Here is a 17,837-nt window from a genome sequence, read left to right as displayed (position 1 = left end):
TACTGATCTGTATAACATTTAACTTTTATATTATGCAAAACCAAACCATACACAGGAGCATATCGGTCACGCCCATCTCATATTTTATGTAGAAATAATTTGAGCGTCATGGTCAGTTTTTCACACAAGAGTCAAGAAATGCAAAGCTTATATTCTTATAGGAACTATCCTTTTGCCCCAATGAATCCTTACGTTTCATAATCATAAATGCTCAGTAGTATTGTACAGTCTGTGGCTCTGATCCAGCAATCTGTCACTTTTATAGTCACATGCCGAAGTTCCAATTGACTTAGGTAGGATTTTACTTCATCAGGATATAAATATCTGGTTAACTTTACTCAAGAACTTGTATGCTTTGCTTATTACCGATAAGCCGTGTCTACACGTGCACGCTACTTCGAAGTAGCGGCACTAACTTCGAAATAGCGCCCGTCACGGCTACACATGTTGGGTGCTATTTCGATGTTAACATCGACGTTAAGCGGCAAGACGTCGAAGCCGCTAACCCCATGAGGGGATAGGAATAGCGCCCTACTTCGACGTTCAACGTTGAAGTAGGGACCGTGTAGTCATTGCGCGTCCCGCAACATCGAAATTGCGGGGTCCGCTATGGCGGCCATCAGCTGAGGGGTTGAGAGACGCTCTCTCTCCAGCCCCTGTGGGGCTCTATGGTCAGCGTGTGCAGCAGCCCTTAGCCCAGGGCTTCTGGCTGCTGCTGCTGCAGCTGGGGATCCATGCTGCATGCACAGGGTCTGCAACCAGTTGTCAGCTCTGTGGATCTTGTGTTGTTTAGTGCAAGTGTGTCTGGGAGGGGCCCTTTAAGGGAGCGGCTTGCTGTTGAGTCCGCCCTGTGACCCTGTCTGCAGCTGTGCCTGGCACCCTTATTTCGATGTGTGCTACTGTGGCGTGTAGACGTTCCCTTGCAGCGCCTATTTCGATGTGCTGCGCAACGTCGATGTTGAACATCGACGTTGCCAGCCCTGGAGGACGTGTAGATGTTATTCATTGAAATACCCTATTTCGATGTAGCGTTCACGTGTAGACGTAGCCATAGACTTACACACAAACCTAAATGCTTTTTTGAATTGGGCTTATATGTTCATCTATAAAATTTGGGGGCTGCAAAAGCAGTTACTTACTTTAATTCTCAGTCACTCATCTCTCACCTAAGGCTAAAGTGGAATAATCTCATCTCAGCTTCTTCCCCAGAGAAATGAGAGTTGGTTAATATCTTTAGGGCACCTGCCTCTTTTTATGAGCAGAATCCATACACTGATATTTCTAACTTCTGTGAAATGAAAATCTAGTAACAGTAGTAAAGAGGGAGAGACAGGAGGATCCTGCCCCACAAGCTGGAAGTAGAGAGGTGGGGCTGGAAAAGGAAGTATAGAAAGCTAGCCCTGGTGCTTAGTTGAACAGAAGTGGATGGAGGCAAAAGGCACTTCTGCTGCATAGCCAGAGATGAGCCCCAGGGAGAGCCACTGTTGCCCCAGGGATCAATACAAACTTCCAGACAGCCTTAACACTTGGGAGCTGCTGCTGGTACCCTGGGTGGTATTCCTTCAGAACCTGGAAGATAACTCATAGATCCAGGTACACCTGAGGAGGAGTGGTCTGGTAAGTGGAGCCAAGGGAGCCAGGCAGAAGTCTGGTAAATGGGCATGAGCCCAGGTGAGCATGTTGCAGGTGGATCCCCATTGAACCAGTGGCAAATTGCCCTGCCATAGAGTCCTGGGTTGAGACCCAGTGGAGTTGGCCAGGAGACCTGTGCTGTGTTGCATGACTGAGCCTGTAGACTGCGCTGTTGTTCATCACTTTCCTCAGAGTCCTGATTGCTAATTACCCTTCCCTGGTTGGAGGCCAGTGACTGTTACTGAATTGTCTCTGTCTGATGGTGAGAGTAGAGTGCTGCTTGCTAATTATCCCACCCTGCTTGAAGGCCAGAGACCTTGACTATTATTGAAACTGATTTGGTCTGATTGAAAGACCAGAGACCTGGGAACAAATCTTCCTATTCTGATTGGGGCTAGAGAAGCAGACTGTTGTTGATGATGGCCCAGTCTTTCTAAGAGATCATGATCTGGATTATGGATTGCCCTGCCCTGCTTGAAGCCCAGGGAGACTGATTCTTGTGGCTCCACCTGCCAGAAGGGCTGAAATTTAGAGACTGATTCACCTGCCCTACTTAGAAGTGGGGGTGGGGGTCAAGCCCTGACCCCTATATGGGCTACTAGCTCCCCTACTATGGTACAGATTCAGAAACACTGTAGCAAGGAGGTGTGAACCCCGATGCCACGGGGTGTCCACTAGCTTACACCATGTCAATCTGTATAGCAAATAGGCATAACATATGGAAACTTAGATGATTAAGAAGGAGTATAAAAACATTGCTGGAGCATGCAGGTGTGTAATCAGGAAGGTCAAAGCACAACTGAAGTTGAAAATAGCAAGGTTGTATTAGGTGGTCTTGTGAGGTCCCCTCATCCTCAGAGATTGTATGAGGCTATGAAATCTATGAATGGGTTTTATACATACCAGTACAGTGGCTTCCATCAGGGCTATGTTGACACTAGCCTAAATCTTCAAAATGGCCATACAAATGGCCATTTCAAAGATTACTAATGAGGTGCTGAAATACATATTCAGCACCCCATTAGCATGTCGGCATCCGCAGCTCTTTGAAATTGCCATGTCTTGCTGCTGCATGGCTCATCCAGATGGGCCTCCTTTTTGAAAGGACCCTGGGAACTTCAAAATCCCCTTATTCCTAGCTGCTGAAGATTTGGGCTAGTGTAGACATGGCCCTGGTGTATTAAAAGAAATCTGTTTCTTTCCCCTGTAGCTGTCAGGGTAGAATAGAGCAGTCTAAATGTGTTTAGATTATGACATGACAAGATCACAGACCATACTGGTATGGCTGCAGGCTAGCAATTTTTTATCTTTGTGTTCATTGACTCCTCAGGAATCTAAATAATAGCAATAGAAATCACTTTCAGATTGCTGGGATAACCATGTGAAGAACTGTCATTTGCTCTCCTTGCAGTATACGGCTACACCTACACTAGCACACTACGTCGAAGTAGCCTATTTCAACGTAAGAACATTGAAATAGGCTACTTTGACGCATATTGTCTACACATCCTCCAGAGCTGGTGTCATCGATGTTCAATGTCGAAGTAGCGACAGAGAACGTCAAAAGGAGCTGCCCCAGAAGGAAATGTGGAGCATCCACACACACAAGCACTCCCCGCTGAAATAAGGGTCCAGCAAAGCCCCAAGCTGCTCCCTTAAAGGGCCCCTCCCAGACACACTCGGCCTGCACAGCACGAGATCCACAGAGCCGACAACCAGTTGCAGAACACGTGCATGCAGCATGGACCCCCAGCTGCAGCAGCAGCCAGAAGCCCTGGGCTAAGGGCTTCCGCACGTGGCAACCATAGAGCCCTGCATGAGCTGGACAGAGCATCTTTCAACCCCTCAGCTGATGGCCGCCATGGAGGACCTCGCTATTTCAATGTAGCGGGATGCAGATCGTCTACACACACCCTATTTCAACATTGAACGTCGAAGAAGTGCGCTTTTCCCATCTTCGGATAGGAATAGCGATTTCGACGTCTCGCCGCCTAATGTTGATTTCAACATCAAAATAGCTCACGGCACGTGTAGGCGCAATGCGTACTATTTCGACGTTGTGCCAACTACTTCAACATAGCCGGCTAGTGTGGACACACCCCACATGTGTATGGACCCTGTACAAATACTGTCTGAACAACCCTACAAAAATCAAATCTTTTTAAAGATAGTATGTAACAAGATTTGAAGCAGCCATTGCCATCACTGTGCCCTGTTCTGCTACGCTTCTCTATGTAGACCTTATTGTGGGAGTAGTGTCAGAGATTAGTAGATTTACTCCTGGAGCAAACTGTTCGGCAAGGGTAAGAGTAACAAAATTGGACCAAGAGAGAAACAAACAATGTAGACTCTCAGGTTACCAGCCCAGGAGCTAGTAAGGCTCAGACATGCTTGATTATTAGAATACTGAAAAGATGTCATATTCAGAGTATCAAGGGATCCTCCTGCTGCAGGTTCCATAACTTATTGATACTAAAATGTACCATGCCACATCTAGTCTCATTAGACTAGGGACAAGAAAATAGCATTTGCTTTAAAGTGTTTTAGGCCACAGCACAAGTGCTAAGCTGAGAAGCTAAGGAAAGATGCTGTTGTAGCAAATGGATGAGGATCTTCTGCACTCTTCAATTCAAGTGAAAGGTCTACATTATTTAAAAGACTAAGGATATAAAGATGTTGTAGGAGTGTGCAGATACAGCAATTTGGAAGTAAAGGAAGGCTCTATAGCTTTTTAGTTTCTAGTTTAGTTTCCACATTCCCAATCAATGTACATTTTTTTTTTCATTTACAAACTCCTGCATGCAGCTTACTTATTATCCCTGTACTTGTTTTTAAGTGAGGCACATATTTTACAGTGTGGAAATTTCTACAAGGACCTCATAGAAAGATAACTGCTGGTCACAAATGTTAGCGTCTATTATTCTGTACATATTTTTAGGCACCACAAACCACAAATCAGTGAGTTCCAGTCAACTGAATTTTTGTTTTCTATAACTGAGTGAAGCCAAGCTCCAGACAGCTGTTAATGGCTCACTACGTTTGAAGATATGGACAGTAATTTAGGTCCCTAAATAAGGATTTTAGGAGTCGTGCTTCAGACTCCTGTTTCTTATGTTTTGTTCTTGTTTTTGTTTTAAATCTTAGTTGTGTGCTCTGAAAGCATTTTTTTTTTCATTTTGAGATACTCACAGAGGATTAAATTCATTTCACCTGCACCAAGCCTGAAACTGTGGGTGGAGGGGGTGAAGAAGTGAAATTTACAACTCCCAGTTCATGACCAGAGTGCAGGATTATCATGCATCTTCCTTCATCCAGCATTCAAGTTTATCAGCTGAAAGAGAACTCACAGCCCCACTACACCAGTTTATAGTTTGGGGGGTCAATGATTTCGTATAAATATTTTCCTACAGACCTTTTGTCTTTGGAGCTTTTTGCTCTCCTTATGCAGAGCTGGCACATTAATGCTTACCACAGCAAATAGCACATGCACAGGAACGTCTCTGCTCATCCAGTAAGGTCTCTTAGCACAAAAGTTCTTCAGGACTTATGCAGAATGGAGAAACATGCACTGAATGAATTTCACCACTTTGATACTCAGCATTTAGGCAATTACCTAAATTACATCTGAAAACTTTGTGCTATAGAATGTGATCTGTATGTCTGTCTCAGAGGAGAATGGTAGCAAGAAGGGTTGTCAACTGAGGTACATCATTGGATTGTGTCTCTTGTCAGAAAGTTTCAGCAGTTAGCATCTTTGAAGTGGCCACTTCTAATGCAGCCCATCGGGAAGGTTCTGCACATAGAGGTGGATACTGGGCTATGTGTCAAAGCTGGCAGTTAAAGAGAAGAGGTAGAATCGGGTGTTTGTCTAGCAGAAGCAATGAAAATGTTTCATAGAGCTCCAGAGTGGGAGACAGAGGTTATGCCTACACTACAAGATAAATTCAAAATTATTAAAATTGATTTTGTAATGCTGGCTTTTATAAATTCAAATGTGATTATCCTCACCTCCTCACAAATTCAACTTATTGCTGACACACCCAACTGCCAAACATTGACTGTTGCAGCAGTGCACTGTGGGAACCTATACCACAGTTCCCTCAGCTCCATAGCATTCTGGGTATTTTGCTTGTGCAGTATGGAAAAAAATGCCCTGCAAGTGGTTGTGGGTATGTGATGTCATCTTCCCACATTGAATTGCCCTCATTGCCTGCCTGTGGAAAGCAAACAGCCATTTTTCCAGAAGGAAAGAAGAAAAAGTAGGACATCAACGAAGATCACCAAATTAACTTCCATAACTGAATTGCTTTTTATAACTGTAGCTGTAACTGAATTATCAAAGATTTTACAAAAAGCAGCAGGTCTCTGTGTCTTCTCAACTGGCCCTCAAGCCACTTTTTCTTGTCTTAAGGGGGCGATTTGATAAGAAATTTGCCAAAAGAAAAGAAGATTGGAAAGAAAGGATCAACAAAGTTTGCCAAATTAACTGAAATCTCATACCTTCATAACTGAAATATCAAAGATTTTACAAAAAGCTGCAGGTGTCTGTGTCTTCTCAATTGGACTTTTCCCTGTTTTAAGGGGGTCATTTGATTAGGAATTTGCCAAAGCTTGAAGAAAGAGAAGGATAGAAAAGATTAGGAAAAAGATATTTGGCTTCCCACTACACTACACAGAGTTGTCCAATGTGGGGGATTGGGCTTGCCAAATTTCAACAAGCAGTGTTGCTCAGGTGGTGGGGTGGCCAGCCCCCTCCTCATCCCATTAGGGGTTTTTCAGGGGATCAGAGGATGAAGGGCCAGTTGAAATGGTCCCTGCAGTGTTACTAGGGTGGGGGAGGGCAGGCAAGCCACCAGACACTTCCCCCCAAGCATCAGCAAGCACCCCCCAAAATCTTAGCTGCCAAGGGCTTGCTGATGCTGGGGGGAAGTCTCCAGTTTCTCAGATGTTCATACAAGCATGACCCCACAGCCGCAGGCTTCCGGGTGCCAAATTCAAATTTACAGGCTTCTTGTTACCTAATTCCTGTGCACCTGGAGAGCAGTGGAGGTGGAAGCAGCCAGAGCAGAGGACTGTGGGGCATTGTGGAATACATACATAATAGTCTATTAAAGACATGGCATTGCCACACGAGTCTTAATTCGAACTTTTAAATTTGAATTTGACGCTACATCGAGTAGCTTTCCATGGTGGTGTTATACCAACCTTAGCACTGCCTAAAATCGACCTAATGGTATTTACAGGGAAGACAGCAATGTTGTAAAATCAAGCTAACTGACTTAAATTCAACTTTATCATGTAGTGTAGACACAGCCAGGGAGCACAGGTCTTCACACTTGCAGATATGGGTGAAAAGGTAGCAAGAGACCTTGGGGGAACGGTCTGCTTTTTTGGGAAGATACAGGCAGTCTCAGGAGTTGAATGAAGAAGAGCTGAGGCACTTGGTGGATTGGAGCAGCTGGTTACAGAGTGGGATCTGGTCAAAACTTCTGTGGGAGTCATTTTATAAATGTGTATGCTTGCTCCAGTGTTCTAAAGGCAAGACATTTTAAGGCTTGCTACAGACTACACAACTACTTAAAAAGTTATTTCTGCTTCTCCAATTATCTCTTTCCTATTTTAAAACCTTCTTGCATATTAAAAGAATGACCTTATTTAATATAATTAGGAAATGGAAACAGGCTATAAACAAGGCACAGCAACCAATCAACTAAGCAACAAGCTGAAGAGGTTGCAGAATATTGTAGAGTATTCCTAACGTGATTAATTAGTGACACAAAAGATGTGTGATGAATAGACATTTTGAAATTAAGTTATTCAGTTTTTTTCACAGAACTATGTATGCTTCAGATTAAATCATTAGAATTTTTCCCCTTCAGATTTGTTAGGGTACTATCAGAAAAGATATATAGAGCAATTAACCCAGGTAATGCTTTCTATTAATTATGCAAATTTTGAAAATGTTCTGAACCTTTATCTTTTATCTAATCTTGTAATTACTTATAAATTAACTTTTTTCAAATGATCATTGGAAAAAGACATATTAAGAGCTACACAATATGAGTTACTGTATTTCAGTTTATATAATGTAACTTTAAACATCCCATAATTTAGTCTGGAAGATTATTTACTTCTTATGAAATAGAACATATGTTTTAATAAGAAAAATAATTGTAATTAACTTTTGAAGCTGAACAAATGTTCAGGTGCTGTGTTTGTCATTAAAATATAAAGCTAACATAAAATCTACTATAAAAGGACTTTAACCCACACAATATAGTTGCCACAGCCCTTAGTCCTCATAGTCTCCTTCTTCCTGTGCTCTACCATTGTGGAACCTGATTGTAATTCTCTGAGGAAAATACTGTATTCCTTTGCCACTGGCCAGACACTCCGTCTGCTGTTCCAGAGAAGGGTTTATGATTTCCTGAATTTATTTACCTATGGCTAGATTCAACCCCTGTGCGTATTTCATCGTGGAAAAAAAAAACCCAAAACACCAAAAAACAAATCTGCTTTCATTATTTTCTGTATAAAATTAATATATTTCTGACAAGCCTGCCAGTGTATTTTTTTTTAAATCTGGTTATAGAGTTTATCCACTTTTCTGCTTATCTACAACTAACAGTTTTACCTGAGATTGTTTGGGTCGTTAACCCATTTAGTTTTTCAATAAAAGGAAAATGTACACACTTTATGTAAATGACTGTATTTTTCAAAAACACAGTTAGTTATTTTTTATGAAGTTAATTTTTATTTTGGACTTTTTCAAGAAGGGACTGTTAAAATGTGTCTAATTTATTTTAGTAATTTTTAAATGGGAATGCTATAAAGTGTATTTTTTCCTTTATCCCTATAAACTCTGAAAATTCACAATGGCTGTATCTACACTACATTTCCCTTTTGGAAGGAGAATACAAATGTGGCCAATCAGCAATAGAAATGAGGTGCTGATTACATATTGTGCACCTCATTTACAAAATAGTGGCCACTTGCTGGTCTGGAAGTGCTGTTTTCAGAAACAAAGCAAGCAGGGTAGATGAGGTTCATTCTAAAGGAAACGTCGCTTTTGAAAGCACTCTTCTTCCTGAAAAATATGAGCAAGAAAGGTGCTTTTGAAAGCAGGGGTTCCTTTCAAATGAACCCTGTCTACATTGCTTGTTTTGTTTCCAAAAACAGCACTTCCAGAACAGCGAGTGGCTGCCATTATGAAAATGACATACAATATGTAAATAAGTGCCTCATTTACATTTCTGATCAGCTGCATTTGCATTCTCCTTCCAAAAGGAGAAAGTAGTATAGATGCAGCCTATGGGTGTGTCTACAGAGCAACCTTATTTTGAAATAAATAAAATATTCTGGAACAGCCTTTATCAAAATAATGCTACTACACAAAAATGCATTTTGAAATAACACTTAGCTGTTTCAAAATACAATATCTACAATCATGGAGCTTATTTTCAAATGGAGCCAGTGGATCCACTATGGCTCTATTCCCTGTCTTAATAGCTATTTGGAAATAGGTGCCATTCCTTGTAGAATGAGGCTTATCAATTTTGAAATAAGCCAATTGCTATTTCAAAATTATTTTGCGATAGTGATTGCTTTGTATAGACACTAGGGCTGTGGCCACACTAGCCCCTTCTTTTGGAAGGGCTATGGTATTGTGGCACTTTGGAATATGCTAATGAGGCACTGCCATGAATACACAGTACCTTATTAGCATAATGGCGGCCATGTGCGCTTTGAAACTGCCAGTTTCTAAACACAGGCCACCTGTGTAGCCGGGGGCCTTTTGAAATGGCTCCCTGATTTCAAAAGCCCCTTATTCCCATCTGGTTTTGGGAAGAAGAGCCTTTTGAAATCGGGACCATTTTGAAAGGCCCCTGGCTACACAGGAGGTGTGTGTTTCGAAACCAGCAATTTCGAAGTGTGCACAGCTGCGGCGCATATCGTGGCAGCACCTTATTAGCATATTCCAAAGTCCCACATTACCATAGCCCTTCCAAAAGGAGGAGCTAGTGTGGCCACAGCCTAGGATAGTTATTTCATAATAACAGCTGTTATCTGAAAATAACTTTGCTTTGCAGACCTCACCCAAATCAAGCAGAATGCAGTAATGGCTGCTTGTGAAGGAGATTTTTGTAGCAAACTGGGATTGTTCTGTGTAAGCACAGAGTATAGACTTTAGGATTAAATCTTTCAACATCTGCATCTACTAGTTGGGCTTTCACTGAATGGCAATGTACAGTACATTCTTTGTATTGTGCAAAAGGTTAAGAGAGTTAAAAATCCTATAGAAATCTGATTTTTGGTGAGACAAAAATATGCAGGGTTTAAATAAGACCATAATTCCTAGCAATGACAATTTCAAGTAAACTTCATTTTTTTTCAATGTTTTCAATTTTATTTTCCTGCAACTATAAAGCTATCTATAAGGCTAATCCACCTTTTGCAATTTGCATGAGAGCTGTGAGACAAGGTTAATAATTTCTGCTGCTCTGTTAGTTGTTATTAGAGTTTTATGTAAAAAAACAAACAAACAAACAGTCATTGTGGAAGGGCTCAGTGTCCATTGTTAGCTTTCTTGGCCATGGAAATAACCGCTAGAAAGAAATAGCACACTCCTGTAATTCTAGGCAGAAGACTGGGAAAATGATAATGAAAGTAATGTTGATGTCTACCCACCTATCCATAACTGATCAACAACTAAAGCCAGACTGTTTGAAGCAGTATCCTCTATGAGGTCACATTTTGGGGGGGACCGGAGGGAAGGGGATGTGGAGGGAAGCAGTCTTGATTCCCTGCAGTAACAGTTGCTGTTGCTATTACCAATGCAATGATTACTACATGCACTATTGACACCATCACTGCTTCTGCCTCTGTCCCAGTTGCCACTAGTCAGTGGGGCCAATGGCCACCATGGGTCCAGAGCAAGAAGAGGGGGCTGGCTCCAAGTCTCCAGAAGGTTCAGGACCTTGGGTGGAAGGGGCAAGGCCAACAGAATTCAGCCCTTAATGCTGCTATGGCCGCTGCACTGGGACCCACCCTCCAGCTCTCATCACCATGCAGAGTAGCGCTCCAGCAGTAATTCAAAATGACCCAGGGTTCCAGCTACTGCAGTGGTGGCAGCTGGGAGCTCTGGTCCACCAGTGCAATTGACTTCCTTGCCCTCCCATTCCCACCCCCATCCCATGTGTGGGTCTGCCGCTAAACCTAGTGCTATTAGCATGACACATTCTCTCTCCACATTCCCTGTACTTAGAAAAGTAGCATGACCTGAATCTATGCTATATGGTAACTATACCATACTCCTGGAAATAGTAATGCTCCTTGGCTCTTGAGGTTATTACAACAGTTATTGCATATCTTATATTAGCCGGAATGAAAGCGAGTCCTCTGAAATCAGCGTTAGGGCTCCTAAACTATATTACAAACTACAAGCATCTGACAAAGGCATTTGTGTTGATGAAGTCAAAGTGACCATGTCCAGTCCCAGGCATTTCTAACTCACATGATGCTCAGCATAGTTCAGAATGGCTGTTGCCATTTCTCATTGACCAGTCAAATCTCTGAGCCCAAATGTGCACCAGCTGGAAACTATTGAACGCTCAGGTAGACAGCAAAAGCTTAACTGAATATTCTTTAGGCTATAAATACCAAGTAGGACCTGAATCTATGAAATACCATTATTAATGGGTATTAGACTTTGAGAATACCCATCTGCATCAAGTCCAGCTGGAGGCTGGTGGTCGGTGTTTGGAAGCTGAAGAACAGTGAGGAGCTTAAATGGACTATATTATAATTCTTTGCAAGATTAGTATCTTCTTTTTCATTCCAGGGTTCTCCAGGTGAACGTGGATCAGCAGGTACTGCTGGCCCTATTGGTCTACCAGGCCGTCCAGGTCCTCAAGGTCCTCCAGGCCCAGCAGGAGAGAAGGGTGCTCCTGTAAGTAATTCCAAGGGGATGGGTCGATTACAGTAGAGAAATTGTTACTTTTCTTTGAAGAACTTCAGCTGTTCATGCTTCACAACTTTCCTATTGCATATGTACCCAGCACACCTGCCCTATCCCCTCTATATTTACTATCTAGAAAATTGAAAATTAAATTAAACTGGATGAAAACATTTATGGTTTTGCACTTTTTAGAACCTAGCAGGGTGAGTTAAACAAGGCTTAATTATTAGTAGTACAAAGGTTGCAGAATCCTTTCATAAAATACACTGTGACATTGTAGTTTTAATTCAGACATTTTATGCTGCTTCTGTAAATTTATTTATTACTTTCTTGTCAAATGTCATTAGAATTCACACTTAGCATTAGGATCTTACTGGTACATTTTAGTCTTTGATGTGATCATGAATGCCATGTTTTTTAACAGCAACGAAGGGTCCTGTGGCACCTTATAGACTAACAGAAAAGTTTTGAGCATGAGCTTTCAAGAGCACAGACTCACTTCATCAGATGCTGGTCTTGGAAATCTGCAGGGCCAGGTATAAATAAGCCAGAGCAAGGGTGGGGATAACAAGGTTAGCTCAGTCAGCAAGGGTGAGGCTTACTACCAGCAGTTGATCTGGAGGTGTGAACACCAAGGGAGGGGAAGCTGCTTCTGTAATTAGCCAGCCATTCGCAGTCTTTGTTTAAGCCAGAGCTAAGGGCGTTGAATTTGCAGATGAATTGTAGCTCAGAAATTTCTCTTTGGAGTTTGGTCCTGAAATTTCTTTGCTGTAGGATAGCTACTTTTAAGTCTACTACTGTGTGACCTGGAAGATTGAAGTGCTCTCCTATGAGTTTTTGTATATTGCCATTTCTGATATCTGATTTGTGTGCATTTATTCTTTTACGTAGAGACTGTCCAGTTTGTCCGAAGTATAAAGCAGAGGGGCATTGCTGGCACATGATGGCATAAATTGTATTGGTAGATGTGCAGCTGATTGAACCCACAATGCTGTGGCTGATCTGGTTATGTCCTGTAATGGTGTTGCTGGTGTAGATATGTGGGCAGAGCTGGCAATGAGGTTTGTTGCATGGATGGGTCCCTGAGTTAGAGTGACTGTGGTGCGGTGTATAGTTGCTGGTTAGGATTTGCTTCAGGTTGGCAGGTTGTCTGTGGGCAAGGACTGGTCTGCCTCCCAAGGCCTGTGAAAGTAGGGGATCATTGTCCAGCATGGGTTGTAAATCCCTGATGATGCGCTGTAGAGGTTTTAGCTGAGGACTGTAGGTGATGGCTAGTGGTGTTCTGTTGGTTTCTCTCTTGGGCTTGTTCTGTAGTAAGAGGCTTCATGACACACATCTGGCTCTGTTGATCTGTTTTTTCACTTCCTCAGGTGGGTATTGCAGTTTATCTTAGGACCAGAAAGCACATTGCTCACCAGAATTATCATTGTTTGTTTGGTTTTGCTGCTCCTTTGATATTGTTTTAGTTCTGATTTGCTGCCCCCCCCCCCCCGCTTTTTACACCTGAACGTCTCATGGACCATTTTGAAATGTGCAACAGCTGGTAACAGTCATATATTAACCACATATTAACTACCGTGTGATATAAAGTTATGAAAGCTATCATTTCCCATGTATGGGTCTCGACAGTAGTTTGGCTAGTCTTATAGAGAAAAATTCTGGAGGATATGAACATGGTGAGTTTGAATATCAAACTTAAACAGACAATGTCAGGATGGGTTTAGGAGCTATTTGGATTATATCATATGCCACACAGCACTCCACAGTTCATCTCTAGATCCTGGAAAGGAAGGTCTCCCAAAGGACTCATGGCCTGGACTCTGTACCCCAGAGTAATGGATGAAGGAGAAAGTGCAAATCAGCAACTGTTCAGTGGAGCCCATTTGCCAAGAGCTTAGTGTGAGAGTTCTGATTTCTCTGTGTTTGTTACAGCAGTGACAACATACTCAGTTCAGTCTTCACTGCATTGTGCTTTGTATCTTAATATGTAAACCTGGATTTTTGTCTATTTGCCTTGTCCTTGGTCTGATTTAGCACAAAATACGTCCCATTCCAGCTTACAGTGGAATTTTTAGCATTTAGCATTATATTCATACACGTTGAATTATTACAGGGTTACAGTATGGAGACACTGGGTGTGATATTGGCTGATGTGCACTCTTAATAATTTAGGCAGTAGTGCCCTGAGGAATTTAGGGATCAGAGTCTCTGCTGCACCTAGCTTCCACTTTGCACAATGATAGGTTGTTAGGGAGCCAGTTGCAGTTCCCTGACTTTCTGCCAAGTCCCAGGTGCAAGTTAGAGTATCTTGGGAACTATTCTAACGTGTGTCGGACACTTTGGTTGCCAAGGAACCGTCTGTCAGCCATGGGTAGCTACAGTTCATGATACAACTGCATCCTTGCCTCCAGCTTCTCTTTCCTTGCGATTCAGTGTTGTAAACAAATTGCACCCAGGTGACAAGGTAAGTGAAGTGAGGTATTTTACGGGGCCAGCTTGAGAGAGAGAGGACCTGAAGAAGAGCTCTGAGAAAAATTGTTTCTCTGACCAGCAAAAGTTTTCTCCATAACAGATATTACCTCACCCACTTTGTATTTCTAATGTTTGTGAGAGATTTGCATTTGATCTTTTGGAGTATGATTGACTGAAATCTATTTCTTGTTATGTGGTGGCATTTATCACATACACTTGAACATCTTTGCATGTTGTTATATAAAATTTGCATAGTGGTTAATGATATATGAATTAATTATACTAAGTTCTTAATTATTTTTCATCATGATGCTGATGATTTTTCTTCCCTCAGGGTGAAAAAGGTCCTCAAGGTCCAGCTGGAAGAGATGGAGTACAGGGTCCTGTAGGTCTTCCAGGTCCTGCTGGTCCTGGTGGCTCTCCCGGAGAAGATGGTGACAAAGTGAGTCCTTACTTATTGCATTTGTCTGCCTGTGAGATGATTTATGCATAAAAGGGACTTTTTGTAGCTGTCATCGCATTAGACACTAACAACCCCTTTTGTAAAAAAAAAAAAAAAGACATCCAAGAGACAGGAATCATAGGGGATCAGGATCTATGTCCAAGCAACAGCAAAACAATTTGAGATTCCTACCAGTACAGAAATGAGTCAGGAATATGACGTTGAAATTAATTTTTGCACCTTTAAAAACTTGTCGTAATGAATCGGAAAGATAAAACATTCCCGGTCATGCATAGTTATTTAATCTTGCTGATGGTGGACCATTAATTGTTGACAGTATAAAAACAAAAGGATTAATTCTTCCTGATCCCACTGACTCAAAAAAGTGTAGGTTTTTAGTCTAGTCTAAAAATCTAGACTAAAGTCTAGTCTACTATTATTCTTTGAAATCCATCACCGTTTTTGCTCTCTTTCATAATACAAATATAATACTTTGACGTTTACATTTATAATACAGAGCTGTGTGATTTGTGTTATTATGTCATTAGGAATTATTCTCAGAATTATTTGAGGGATATGTATGGCTTGTGCTATACAGGCAATCACAACGATCCCTTCTTGTCTTGGAATCGATAAATATATGAACCCACAAAGAGTTGTTATGTTAAATTACACAAACTGGCTTTTATTATTGTTCTAAACCAAATAAAACTTTCTGAGATGGTTACTGGGTAATTTAAGTCATGCTGAGGTTTTGAAATACCATGCACAACAATGAGGAACAGTTGTTCAGTCATGTGTAATTAGATTAGTCTATAAATCAAGGTACCTTCATTTTCAGTTCTTATTGAAGCTGATGTGAGAAAAAACAGTTTCCTTTATTTATGTCCCAGTTGTAGCATACTTCAAAGCCAAATCATGTTGCATTTTGCAGCATGCTAGTCAATACCTGGATTAATTTGTCATACCAATGTGATTGATCCATGCAAAATGTTCCCCTTAGGCCTTCACACTTAAAGCTGCAGCATAAAACAGTCAGCATAATCATGTTACAGGTGACATTTAAAGATACAGTGATATTGACTGCAGTTAAGAGGTAGGCCATTCTAAAGAAGAAACATCACTTTTGGCTTTCAATTACAGGGGGAAATTGGTGAACCAGGTCAGAAAGGCAGTAAAGGTGACAAAGGAGAAAATGTGAGTATCTAGCTACTTCATCCACTGTATTGGCTTCACTTTTTATTGCCTTTGAATTAATTACTCTACTCCTCTATCTAATCAACCATTTGCTGAGCCAGCATGTCTCATATAGACTCACACACTTCAACCAGGTGAAACACAGAAAACTGTCAGTCTCATTGTGCGACTTATTAACATCTTTAAAGTATTTTACATAGAGTTTAAGCATAATGTTAACAATACTCTACATAAATAGTATTCTTTGACATTCAGTGAGCTTAAGGTATAACTAGGACATAGATGGGTTTACTGGGGGAGGGGTAGAGATCTTTACAGTGGAAAACAGTATTTAAAAAATATTAAAAAGGTTTATATGCAAGTATATGTTACTGCACTCGTATCCAATATATACTGAATGTGAACATGAGATGTCAGTGTGGGAATATGTCCAGAATATTATTTGAAAGACATATCGTTTATGGAGCTTTTCAAATGTACTTTATTATTGGTGAACTAGCTTCATGGATCTCTGAGGTTCAATTAAGACAGCTACTCAGAAATTAGATGTTTTATGCAAATTTTCCAACGAGTCAAGTCACTAGCAGAATGTGAGTGAGTCTTCCAGCCTGGGTGAAGTCTTAAAGCTAGCAGAGCTTCATTAAGCATATTAAAAGGATCCTTTGTGGTACTGCTCAAATTGCAGTTCGTCCTCTCTGGACCACCGTCTCAGTGAGGTCAGATGGTGGCCTAAGCCACCACCACACCTATATTTAAACTGCTAACTTGAGCCCCACTAGTGTGAGTTTATCTACTGGGATGGGAGGATCACTCCTGGCTGCAGTTTAAGCATACCCAGAGGGCCCTTTGGAGTTAATTGTAGGACTCCCATAAACTTCCACAGAGCCAAACCAGGGTCTAAATTGCAGGCATTCAAGTGCTTCCTTTTCCTTTCCCCAATGGTATTTCAGGGCTTCCCATCAGTCTGTCCCCCAGCTTCACTTTCAAGTCTCTCTTCAGTGTTCAGGTTTGCTCTTATATTATTTTTTTTCTGAAAAACTTCAGATAAATCAAGGAAGACGTCACTGAAGAGAGATTCTTGATTACATCCCAGTTCAAAATTTGTGAGTTAGTAGAGCTGAGAGCAAGAGTAGCATAATGCATCACTTTAAGAATATATTGCAATTCCCTATGCTAAAAAGGTATTTTATTATTATTAATTATGCATCTTAAATGTAGAATGCTCTGAACAACTGTCAAATGTATGGTGGTATATCTTTACATTAAACAGCATTTTCCTTAATACAAAGTATATGCCAATTATCACATTTTATATTTTCATATGAGAATATATGGAGCAAACCTGTGTTGGAAATTACATTTTTTTCAAAAAAGTGTCCTTCTGCAGTTATTCATGTGAAAGGCTCTTACCTCTGCAGTTCCACTTGTAGCAAGTGCATACTGGTCACAATTCTGTTTTGTCAGATCAAATCATAATTGAAAACTTTTGTCCTCTTGCATTGCCCTATCTTAGCATAGGTACTAGAGCTGGGTATTGGAATGAACGTCAATCCATAGCCCAGTGTTCTTTGCTCTTCTTTGGCTGTAATTTACCCCTAAACGTCTTCTAAGATCCCTGTAAGCAGTGGAAGTGTTGGTAATGTGCTGGAAAATATTGACCTCCTGTCATCTGTCAAATTCTCTCATCCAGCACCAGGTAGGTCCCAAGCATGCCAGATGAAAGAGGCTCAACCTGACCTGATAATGGATACAAAGGAACCATCTGATAGCTGGTGATAGCTATAGTATATAGCTCAGTTCTCCAGGATAATTCTTTTCTCCCTGCCTTCATACACCCCTGACAATGGACAAGGCTTTACAGTCAACCGCTACAGTAATGGAACAGAAAATTCTTTGAGGAATGGCTTAAATATGGTTAATAGGAGATACTAAACAGGAACTCTATATGAAGGGCGAAGTGAGATTTAAAACTCCATTGGCCTTGTATTGATTGTCCGCGGAGAGGTGAATTCATCCTGAGCATAGAATCAGTGGCTGATATTTTCATTGCAGTCAAGTGAAATCTAGACACACTGTTCTTTTTTGTAATGTATGTAAATGCCTTACATTAGCTGCAGCTCTGTCAGCCTGTTGAAA

General features: G+C 41.2%; 1 protein-coding gene across 1 annotated transcript in view; it reads left to right on the top strand.

Moving 5' to 3' along the window:
* Nucleotides 1-17,837, top strand: part of COL11A1 (collagen type XI alpha 1 chain) — a 274,848-nt gene that overhangs the window by 177,699 nt on the left and 79,312 nt on the right. Inside the window, exons 42-44 of the mRNA XM_075002237.1 lie at nucleotides 11,474-11,581; nucleotides 14,397-14,504; nucleotides 15,648-15,701. Of these exons, the coding sequence (XP_074858338.1) occupies nucleotides 11,474-11,581; nucleotides 14,397-14,504; nucleotides 15,648-15,701 (270 nt within the window). The remainder of the gene's footprint in view (nucleotides 1-11,473; nucleotides 11,582-14,396; nucleotides 14,505-15,647; nucleotides 15,702-17,837) is intronic.

The sequence above is a fragment of the Carettochelys insculpta genome, chromosome 9 (genome assembly GCF_033958435.1).
Source record: "Carettochelys insculpta isolate YL-2023 chromosome 9, ASM3395843v1, whole genome shotgun sequence".
NCBI classification, from domain to species: domain Eukaryota; kingdom Metazoa; phylum Chordata; order Testudines; family Carettochelyidae; genus Carettochelys; species Carettochelys insculpta.
The sequence above is the reverse complement of the archived record's forward strand: the minus strand, read 5'-3'. Positions and strand labels throughout refer to the sequence as shown.